The sequence below is a fragment of the Mytilus trossulus genome, chromosome 6, assembly GCF_036588685.1.
Source record: "Mytilus trossulus isolate FHL-02 chromosome 6, PNRI_Mtr1.1.1.hap1, whole genome shotgun sequence".
Lineage (NCBI taxonomy): Eukaryota > Metazoa > Mollusca > Bivalvia > Mytilida > Mytilidae > Mytilus > Mytilus trossulus.
The window spans coordinates 10,833,759-10,845,963 of record NC_086378.1 but is presented as its reverse complement, the minus strand read 5'-3'; the positions used below and the strand labels follow the sequence as shown (position 1 = coordinate 10,845,963).

Sequence of the window (12,205 nt, the reverse complement as noted above, 5' to 3'; positions counted from 1 at the left end):
GTGTCAGGGTAGGGTGACATTTCTTACAGTTGACTGTAACCAGGAGACAAAATAATGTGTCAGGTTAGGGTGACATGTCTTACAGTTGACTGTAACCATGAGACAAAATAATGTGTCAGGGTAGGGTGACATGTCTTACAGTTTACTGTTACCAGGAAACAGAATAATGTGTCAGGGTAGGGTGACATGTCTTCTAGTTAATTGTTACCAGGAGACAGTATATTGTGTCAGGGTAGGGTGACATGTCTTCCAGTTGACTGTTACCATGAGCCAGAATTATGTATCAGGGTAGGATGACAAATCTTACAGGAGACAGAAATTGTGTCGGGATGGGGTGAAATGTCTTACAGTTGACTGTTACCTGGGGACAAAATAAAGTGTCAGGGTATGGTGGCATGACTTCCAGTTGACTGTTACCAGGAGACAGAATAATGTATCAGGGTAGGGTGACATGTCTTACAGTAGACTGTTACCAGGAGAAAATAATGTGACAGGGTAGGGTGACATGTCTTACAGTTGACTGTTACCAGGAGACATAATATTGTGTCAGGGTAGGGCGACATGTCTTCCTGTTGACGGTTACAAGGAGACAGAATATTGTTTTAGGGTAGGGTGACATGTCTTCCAGTTGACTGTTACAAGGAGACAGAATATTGTGTCCGTTTAGGGTGATATGTCTTCCAGTTGACTGTTACCCGGAGACAGAATTATGTGTCAGGGTAGGACGACTCGTCTTCCAGTTGACCTTAACCAGGAGACAGAATAAGGTGTCAGGGTAGGGCGACATGTCTTCCAGTTAAACTTATCTTATTCACACATATTAACAAAAGATAGAACTATATCACTTAAATTCCACCTGACTACAGGTCAACAAAACTAGGTAAGTATAAATTATAAAAAAATATGTGTCTGTCTGACATATGAGTTCTTACAAGGAGATCCTAGAAGAACTCGTATTGCTAACATTAGATGCTCAAAAAGCTTTCGATAAACTGACATCACGAAATCCTTTTTAACAAAATGTACCATGATGGAATTGTGGGAAATATGTGGTTATTACTAAGAAATATGTACAGGAATGTAACTGTTAAAGTCAAGTGGAATAACAGCATTTCAGATAAGTTTACGCAAGAAATAGGTGTAAGACAAGGTGCAAAGTTATCGACTCTACTATACAAACGCTATCACAACAACATCTTAGAAGCATTAGAACGATCTAATATCGGTGCACGAATAGGCAACATTAACGTTGTCGCTCCAACTTGTGCGGATGACATTGCCATACTTGCCAGCAAAGAGCATGAAGTTCAGGCTTTACTTGATATAGTCATCGATATGACAAACAAAGACTTCGTGGCAATCAATCCTGCAAAATCGGAAATTGTGCCGTTAACAAACGTTCAACAACAGCTGAATGTTTATTTAGGAGACAAAAAAATCGACGAAAAGAACGAAGTTAAACATCTGGGTCTTATTAGAACTATTAAGAACAAAGCCGTGAATATAGAAGACCGATTAAAAGTGGCACGTCGTACTATATATGCTATGCTTGGTCCTGGACTGAGTGCCAGAAAAGGAATGTCACCAATCGTCTCGGCACGATTCTGGCAAAATTACGCCTTGCCAAGGAGCCTGTATGGTATTGAAGTCTTAAACTATACAAATAGATATAGGAAGATGTGGTGTGAGTGCCAATGAGACAACTCTCCATCCAAATAACAATTTAAAAATTAAACCATTATAGGTTAAAGTACGGCCTTCAACACGGAGCCTTGGCTCACACCGAACAACAAGCTATAAAGGGCCCCAAAATTACTAGTGTAAAACCATTCAAACGGGAAAACCAACGGTCTAATCTATATAAACAAAAAAAAAAAAAAAAAAAGTCTGACATCACAAAATTGGAGAGAGTGCAACTACAAATCTGCAGACAGATACAAGGACTGCCAAAAAGAGTTGCTAGTGCTGCCAACTATTGTCTACTTGGTATAGAACCAATACAGTCAACTGTGGACCGACTGCTACTCAATTTCTTCGGAGGCATAATTCAAGTCAATACCAGCATAGAGTACCGAATTATAGAAAGCTAGACAACTTGTAATGTCAAAACAAACTGCAAATACGTTCATAAGTAGATTGGAAACTGTCTGCTCTATCAAAGTACAAACTGCCAAAAGCTCAAGAACTGCTATTAGTCAACCCAACTAGAGAAAAATGGAAAACAACTGTCAAGTGTGCAATTCAAGATTATTGGACAGAGAAATGGGAGATGGAAAAATTGGAAAAATCAACAATGAAGTACCTTGACATTAAAGCAAGGCCATTTGGACATGCTCACCAAATATGGAAATTCACTTCAAATAACACCTTAGAAGTAAAAAAAGCAGAATTAAAAGCAAAACTTATAACAAGGACTTATACACTCCAAGTAGATAGAGCCAAGTTTAGCAGAAATGTGGAGCAGGATATGTGCCAATTATGTAATTCAGCTACAGAAGATACAGAACATTTTATGCTGGAATGCAATGCACTGAAAACCGAAAGAGATAAACATTTAACAACACTTATATGATATGTGAAAAACAATATAGGCAACAAGATATTCGATAAAATTATGAATGAAGGACAAATGGTGCAGTTTATTCTGGACTCATCATCTGAAAAGATCAAGGAAATAGTTAACATCAAACATCAAAATATCAGAGACATTGAGAATATCACACGAACTTTATGCTATGGTCTACATACAAAACGAACAACCCTGTTGAACAAGAGTTAAATTTGACTAAATGAACTATATCAGTCTATCAAGTGAAAGTAGGAGTTTCTTGGGTTATGGTGTTACTGTACAGGTATAATTCTTTAAAAGTTTAAATGTACAACTGTAAATAATGTACATATTTAATTACTAACCTAAATAAATCCCATTGGGAGTGACCCTTAGAAAGGGTGAACCTACCAGACAGGTAACAGGTATGCCATATAAACTTGAGTTAATTAGGTGACTAAAGACTTTGACTTCAACTCCATTATCAATGATGTTGTACCCAGATAATTCCAAGGCTTACACGGTACAGTTGTTAAAATTAAGTAACCCATAAATAATGTGAAAAATTAAAAAAAAAAATTAAACAATCTACGAAACATAGACCTAGTTTTTTCACTTAATTTCTAAATTCAAATAATTGTAGGTCGAGTTTTATTTTAAGGCCGAGTTAACCAATTTGCCCACCGGAACGGGAATTACGTTCCGTAATTGGTTTCTTTTTATAGGAAAGGGAATTTCCAATTTTCGTGTTTGCTGTTGGTTCCAAAATATAACATGTCAGAGTTAGATTATCTCAATGAACCACAGTGCATGAAACACGGAGCCAGATGGCGAGCAAGATTCCAGCAATTAATGAACATCTTAAGAGCTAAATTCACAAAGCAATATTTCCACAAAGTAGGCGAGGCCATTTGTACATGCGGACCAGACGATGATATTTTCAGGTTTTTGCCGGAAAAAATCCAAGAGAAACGTATTAGAAAATCAAAAGGTTACGTTATTATGTTAACATATTGTATTATGAAGTACAGTTGTACTTTTTTTCTGCACCACATGCAGTAAAAAACACTTCCTTTTGCATTCAACTTTCTTTTCACAAAATTTATTTGGTCTTCTTGGAATATACAAATTTCCAAATTGATGAACATTCCTAGTTAACCTAGGATCAGTTGGGGGAATTTTTTTTAACAGAAATTATGACATTTGCTTAATAACATCAAATCTTCCGATGGTAGACCCCAGTCAGGCAGTTGGAAGGTCATGTATTCTTCTTCCTGCTCAAACAAATGATGTGTGTTTCTATACACCTTATCACTATTTAGTCAATTCTGGGAAAAACAGTCATTTAGACAACTCTCTGTTAGTTTCAATGGTGAAGCAAAACAAAGGTCACCGAAAATGTGCTGAGGAAGGAAAGCGATCACTAGGAAACTTATAAATTAATTATGATCCACTTTTTCTAAACTCAATTGGGGGAGGCGCTAGGGGTGTCAAATATGCGCACCAAACCATGGCAGTATAATCAGTTTGTTGATTGTGGCCATTATCTAGCAGCAGCAGAAACAGAAGCAGAAGCAATTAATTTAAAGTAAAAAAAATATTTTGTTTGAAGTATTTAGATGGTCTAAACAGAAAAGTATTATGCATCGTGCATTGCTTAAACAGGGTCCCAGATAGTTTTATCTGGAAGAAAAAAGTTGTGTTATTTTAGAACTTTAATATTCAGAATGGAATAAATAGTGATTAAAAATAAGATTGGTATTTTACATTTTTAGATAATAAAAAATATAGATTCTTTATCTACATATTCTTTAGGAAATTAATAGTTCTCATTCATCTTTATTTTATCTCATTGTTTTTATTGTATTATGAAAATTATTGATGTTGCAATGATTATGCCCTTTGGTTTTAATATATATTCATTTAAAATATCTTCTCTCTCTTCTTCTTCTGCATAGGTTTCAATCTTGCATATTGTCAGTTTTCAATAGACAGATTTCACAGCAGTTTATTTTATTATTTATCAATTTTAGATACAAGGTGGGCAGAACTAATAACTGATGAAGTAGCTGAGGAATGTTATAAATATTTTAACAATTATATCGAAACAAACTTTGACAAAACAAAAGATGAGTATGGACATCTAAAAGATATATTACATGTTTTGAAGGAACGTGGACAATTATCTAGTAGACTTAATAGTGCTAATAGGTTTCTTTATGTTTTCTACAAGTTTGATAAAGATAAAGATACTTCATTATTAAATCCACCCCCAGAACCTCCTAAAAAGGAGGAGGTAAAAGATGGTGTTAAAGAAGAGCCAATGACACCTGCTGTACCATTAGAGAAATTAGATATGCACTTAAAATCTTTAAGGCCTGAAGATGTAGGAAATTTCATTGGAAAGAAGGGAATCCATATAAGGAGACTTCTGAAAGAAAAACAGGGAAGCAAAATAACAATGGGAAAAGAAGAGGGTCATGTTAAGATTGAAATAGAAGCAACAAAAGAAGACTTGCAGGAAATAAAAGATAGACTTTTACAGAGAGAAGCCCTGGTCAATCAGGCAAGGCGTCAACACGAAGAATCAGTAAGTTAATTAAACTTGTAGAGTTTTAATGAAATATTTCAACTCTTGATCATTAATATCTTAAATAATGGTGACGATTCTCAGTTTTTTTAGGTCCAGTGTCAAATAAGTAATCTTAATATTAGTGTTATAATTGTATATAATAGACAATATTTATTAGCACAAACACATTTACCATGTTTAAATTAAATGGTTATGCCATTTATGGCTTACAAAATAAAGACAATACATTTGATGATAGTTAAATTGATACATATACTATGAATAACACTTTTTGCTTTAAGGAGATGCGTTGATAATTGTTTTTGTAAAATGTATTATTTTCATATACTCCTTAATATATTTTTATATTTCTCATATAATGTAAGTTAATGCATTCATATCATGTACTTACTTGATATGTTTACTTATTTAAGATGAGCACCTGTATATCCCCTTGGTTGAGTACCAACTGACATTGCTAGTGAAAATAATAACCTACTCAGTGAATAGACATATTATCACAAGAATGAACAATACTAAAATTACCAGAAGGTTTACACCATTTACACCATTACTGCAAAAATGCAACAACTAGTAGTTAAATAAGATATACATAGTCTTTTTTGCCAAGAGTTATTGCCAGATGTTGTTGACTATCTCCTCTGTACAATATTAATTGAACTTTCAAACCAGGTTTAACCCACAATTTTCTTTGAAAAATGCCTTTATACCAAGCCATTCACAGCAACCCAAAAATATGATTACATATAATGTACTCATCTTTTCTTTAATAGATATAATAAAACGTTTAAGTAAGTATTAGATTGATTTTTAAATGGTTGATAATTTATTTGTTTTTATAACGCCTTGTTTTATGTTTTGTAGGTTAGGCAGTATAATGAGATGATGGGTGAACCATGTAAGTACACTTGCACTTAATATTCAATAAAAGGAGCAATTTACTGTAACAATTAAAAAGATGTCATGTGACATTAAAACAATGTAGAAATCCAGAAGAAAAAAAACACATTTCTGTCAGATGTAGCAATTTTTATGCCCCAACAGTAGCTGAGGGGGCATTAAGTTTTACCCTTGTCTGTCTCTACGTATGTCTCGAATTTGGTTTCCGTTCTCTAACTTGAGTTTGCCTCAACCAAATATGTGACACTTATACACAATGTTTATTACAGCAAAACACAGATTAAATCTGAATTATGGTGGCTATACTTTAATGGTTTTAGAGGTACATGTATGCCCCTTTATAAATAGAAAAATTGCGAACTTTTTAGTTTCTGTTCTCTAACTTAAGTTTGTCTCAACCAAATGTTATGAGACTTATACACAATGCTAATTATCACAAAATACAAATCAAGTTTGAACTTTTGGAAGCATTACTAGATCATTCTAGAGTTATGCCCTTTTATGAATAGAAAAAAAAAAAAAAGTATCTGTTCTCTAACTTAAGTTTGCCACAACCAAATGTTATGAAACTTATACAAAATTCTAATAACCATCAAACAGAGATCAAGTTTTAATTTTGGTGGTGTCACATTTTCAATTGTTGAGTCAAGCCCCTTAACAAATGAAAAAGTGCTGATTTTTTTGTTTTGTTTCTTTAGTTTGCCTTAACCATATGTTATTAAACTTATACATAATGCTTATTACCTCAAAATACAGATTATATTTGAATTTTGGTGATGTCACTTCTGACAACCATTCTAGAGTCATGCTCCTTTACAAATGGAAAAAAAAGGAATCTAATATCTGCTGAAAAAATATTAATTGGATAATTGTTTTTTTTTAATTAGAGTTATCTTCCTTTGTTCATAATTGTAGTGGAATTAATTTTGAAAATTATTTTTTACCAACTACAATTATGGATGGACAAAGGGATAATTCCAATTTCCAAAAATTAATTTTAACAATTACATCAACTACAACCAATGATCTATACAATGCAATGTTCACTGCAGGTACTTTGATTAATGTTCTTCAGTTTTGTATGATATTTTAATTTAAAACTGTAATTTTTATACAACCGCAAAAATTATTAAAAATATTCTGGATCAATAAAATTTTAACACAATGTTTATAACCACAAAAGGAAGGTTGGGATTGATTTTGGGGGTTATGGTCCTAAAGGTTTAGAAATTAGGGACCCAAAGGGACCCAAAACAAGTTTTTATCTAGTTTAAAGACAATTAAGTTGTAATTGCTCTGAAATTGTACCACAATATTTAATACTATAAGTAGAAGGCTGGGATCTATTTTAAGGGTTATGAGTGAATTGCTAAAAAGCAACACAATTGTTTTGAGTTCATTAGACCACATTCATTCTGTGTCAGAAGCTAAGTCAACTTTTTAATCTCAATCCAAATTCAGAGCTATATCCAGCTTGAATGTTGTGTCCATACTTACCCCAACTGTTCAGGGTTCAACCTCTGCGTTTGTATGAAGATGCACCTTGCGGAGCATCTGGTTCATTTTCAGATTATTATTTTTAAACTGGTTGTAGTTTATAATTTTATAATCATTCCTTGATTATTAGACTGATATTTAAAAAATGTAGTAGGGTTTATCCCTTGATTCAAAATTAATTACTTGTTTGAATATGGTGATATTAATTGATTTACATATATATTACTATAAAGTACAAAGAAAAACATTTTTACAACAAAAAGTATCTTACCATGTAACATATCAGACACTGATTACTCTTTTTAAAACATTTGATATTTTCCAGCATCAATGGACTACCAGTCAGCTGAAGAAAACATGGATCGTAAGTTAATCTAGTACAATTCTTTTTAATAATACATGTAGTTGTACTGCTTTTGTATAGATTAGGTTTGTCATCCAATTTTAAAATTCAAATTTCATGAGGCTTATTATTATTAACCTATGATTTTCTTGACTACAAAGATGTTTTTTAGAGCACATCTTATATAAACTGTCCAGTTTTATTTAGCTGTCATCAAAAGAAACAAGAAGATTCTTGGTACCTCAGCAGAGGGTAAACCCCATATTAAATCCAAAAGTTATTTGAAGAAAGAAAAAAGCATCTTAAATGTTAAGTAAATCATGTCAGATGGTAAAAAAACCCTCTGGTGGTACCATACAGGTATCTTATTAACATATAATAAGAAGATTTATTTTCATGAGCAGTTTGACATTTCATTCAATACACAAAATCGATCAAAATCTTGTCTATGAAATATTTTTACAGCTTACATCATATAATTGCTGAGTATTTTTGTAAACAATTTTCTTTAATTTTTGCAGAGTAAATTCAAGATTTTTCAAGAGGAGGCACAGTCCAGGTTTATTCTAAACAAATTCTGTGAGAAAACTGAACCTGTTTTTATGTCAGATTATATGGTATTTGGTGAAGTGATAAAAAGTACTGAGTATTTAATACAGAACTTTTAATATACTAAGTTGGATATTTTATTTGTAGTATAAAAACAATAAACCACTTAGTTTTGAATCTTTGTTTTAACTAAATTGTGTGAAGAAATTTTGTTATTTGTGAAGATGTTCAGTGAGTGCATGTCTGTTAGTTTATTTTTTTTGCTTGTTGACCTGTTGTCCACACTCAATGAGTAGCTTAGAGGTTACTTAATAGTTGTCTCACCTGGAGTGCAGGAGGTTGTGGGTTTGCTACCTGGCTGATCCAAACAAAAGACTTTAAAATTTGTGTTTGCAGTTTCTAGACTATGGATATAGTTATCAAAAGGTATCAGAATTTACTATGATGAAATGCACCAGAAACGTGTTTCGTCTACATAATACTCATCAGTGATGCTCAGATCTAAATAAATAGAAAGCCAACAAGTAAAAAGTTGAAGAGCATTGAGGACCCCAAATTCAAAAAATGTTGTTCCAAATACTGGTAAATTAGTTGCATTTAAGGGGGAGATCAAAGACTGGTCCACTCATGAGTAAAAATAATATGTCACAGTATGATGACATGTCTTCCTGTGGAATACTGCCATGTTAACATATTATTTAAGGCCATAAGGGGAATTTAAGTTGTTAACTTATATATCTTATAGTCTCTGGAGTGTTGTCTTATTGGCAGCTATATCCTATATTCTTATTTTTTATTTAACCTTTAAAATTAGGCTTAGGTGTCAGTCTCGTACAAAGCACAATCTATTTTCATATCCATACCAAGTTTTCATTTTCCTGGCCATTATCCAAAAAAAAAAACATGAAAAATGTCAAATCCAAAAATTGGTGAGAGTACATATCAAGACATTAATAAGAGACGACATATCCAGAATAAATGAAAGATAACATATCCATAAATTACTGTGAGATGACATGTCCAGATATTACTGAGGGATGACACTTCCAGATATTACTAAAAGATGACACACCAAGAAATTTCTGAGAGATGACATATCCAGACAGTGATATTGTTTGCCTTAAATTAGTGGCGAATACAGGCTTTTTCCCCTGGAGAAGAATCCCAAATTGAAAAAAAATATGGCTTAAATTATTCCCAAAAAAAGACAACTTTCTTCCCAAACAGTTCAGTCTCAGTAGTAATTGTGCATGAAAACAAACTGAAAAAAATCATTTTAACATTTTTCATGCCTAAAATGACTATATGTGCAGATTTAAGGGTCTATTTATGTATCATCACTGATAAAATGGGGTCTTATTTTATAACAGGCTTTGACTCTTGAAAATGGGTCTGTAATTGAAGTTTCAGTCAAATTCATGGTATATTTGAAATTTCCCAATTTGATGAAAATGACGCATATTTTCGCAATAAAAAAGGGTAGAGGTAGTTTTGAAAAAAGCCAACAATATCACTGCCAGAAATTACTAAAAGATGACATATCCAGAAATTAATGTGAGATGACTTGTACAGATATAAATGATTGGCGACTTATTGAGAAATTTATTAAGAGATGACATATTCAAAATTAATGAGATGATATATTTAGAAATTAATGAGAAATGACACATCCAGAAACTACTGAGAGAAGAAATATCCAAAAGTTAATGAGAGATGACATATCCAGAAATTATTGAGAGATAACATATATATTCAGAAATTATTGAGATGACATATCCAGATATGAATGAGGGATGACATATCCAGAAACTAATGAGAGATGACATATCCATAAAATTAATGAGATGACATATCTAGACATTAATGAGAGATGACACACCCAGAAATTAATGAGAGATGACATATCCAAAAATAAATAAGAGATGACATATCCAGAAACTAATACAAGAAAACATATCAAGAAATTAATGAGATTTGACATATTTAGACATTTATGAGATTTGACATATTTAGACATTAATGAGAGATGACATATCCAGATATGAATGAGGGATGACATATCCAGAAACTAATGAGAGATGACATATCCATAAAATTAATGAGATGACATATCTAGACATTAATGAGAGATGACACACCCAGAAATTAATGTGAGATAACCTATCCAGAAATAAATAAGAGATGACATATCCAGAAACTAATACAAGAAAACATATCAAGAAATTAATGAGATTTGACATATTAAGACATTTATGAGATTTGACATATTTAGACATTAATGAGAGATGACACACCAAGAAATAATTGAGACATGATATATCCAGAAACTAATACAAGATAACACATCAAGAAATTAATGAGATATGACATATCCAGAAATAACTGTGAGATAGCATATACAAAAATTACTGAGAGATTACGCACCCAGAAATTACTGAGAGATGACATATCCAGAAATTAATCAGAGATGACACAAGCAGAAATCAATGGGAGATGGCGTATCCAGTAATAAATAAGAAAAGACATATCCAGAAATAAATGAGAGATGACATATTGGGAAATTAATGAGAAATGGCATATCCAGAAATTGATGAGATGACATATCCAGAAATTATTGAGAGATGAGACACCAAGCAATTAATGAGAGATGACATATTTGGAAATTAATGAGAAATGACATATCCAGAAATTGATTAGAGATGACATATCTAGAAATTAATGAAAGATGACATATCTCAAAATTATTGTGAGATGACATATCTAGATATAAATGAATGACGACTTATTGAGAAATTAATGAGAGATGACATATTCATAAATTAATGAGATGGTATATTTAGAAATTAATGAGAGATGACACATCCAGAAACAACTGAGAGATGACATATCCATAATTTACTGTGAGATGACTTACAAAAAAAATTGAGAAGAGATGACATACCTAAAAATTACCGAGAGATGACATATCCAGAAATTAATGTGAGATTACATATCCAGAAACTAGTGAGAGATAACATATCCATAAATTAATGAGATGACATATCTAGACATTAATGAGAGATGACACACCCAGAAATGAATGTGAGATAACCTATCCAGAAATAAATAAGAGATGAAATATCCAGAAACTAATACAACAAAACATATCAAGAAATTAATGAGATTTGACATATTTAGACATTTATGAGATTTGACATACTTAGACATTAATGAGAGATGACACACCCAGAAATTAATGAGAGATGACATATCCAAAAATAAATAAGAGATAACCTATCCAGAAATAAATAAGAGATGACATATCCAGAAACTAATACAAGAAAACATATCAAGAAATTAATAAGATGACATATCAATAAATTACTAAGAGATTACACACTCACAAATAACTGAGAGATGACATATCTAGAAATTAATGAGAGATGACATGTCAAGAAATAAATTAGAGATGTTATATTTAGAAATTAATAAGAGATGACATATCCAGAAATTTATAAGAGATGATATATCCAGATATTAATAAGAGATGACATTTCCAAAAAAATAATAAAGATGAAATATCCAGAAATTAATAAGAGAGGACATATCCAAAAATTGATAAGAGATGATATATCCAGAATTTAATGAGAAAAGACATATCCAAAATTATTGAGAGATGACATATCCAGAAATAAATGAGAGATGACATATCCAGAAATTAATCAAAGATGACATATCTAGTAATTTATGAGAGAAGACTCATCCACAAATTAATGAGGGATGGCATATCCAGAAA

The 12,205-nt window shown here is 32.0% G+C and overlaps 1 protein-coding gene across 1 annotated transcript; it reads left to right on the top strand.

Moving 5' to 3' along the window:
* Window positions 1-3,272: 3,272 nt before the first annotated feature.
* Window positions 3,273-8,607, top strand: LOC134720782 (uncharacterized). Its single transcript, XM_063583281.1, has 5 exons — window positions 3,273-3,539; window positions 4,582-5,138; window positions 6,006-6,039; window positions 7,864-7,902; window positions 8,403-8,607. Exons 1-5 carry the CDS (start codon window positions 3,323-3,325, stop codon window positions 8,405-8,407), a joined length of 852 nt encoding a protein of 283 aa, XP_063439351.1. The 5' UTR covers window positions 3,273-3,322; the 3' UTR covers window positions 8,408-8,607.
* The last annotated feature ends 3,598 nt before the right edge of the window (window positions 8,608-12,205 follow it).

Excerpts from the sequence above, each read along its gene's own strand:
- LOC134720782 (XM_063583281.1), top strand. The coding sequence starts at position 3,323 with ATGTCAGAGTTAGATTATCTCAATGAACCACAGTGCATGAAACACGGA. Across the intron at positions 3,540-4,581 it reads ACGTATTAGAAAATCAAAAG|ATACAAGGTGGGCAGAACTA; the intron begins GTTACGTTATTA and ends TATCAATTTTAG. Across the intron at positions 6,040-7,863 it reads TGAGATGATGGGTGAACCAT|CATCAATGGACTACCAGTCA; the intron begins GTAAGTACACTT and ends GATATTTTCCAG.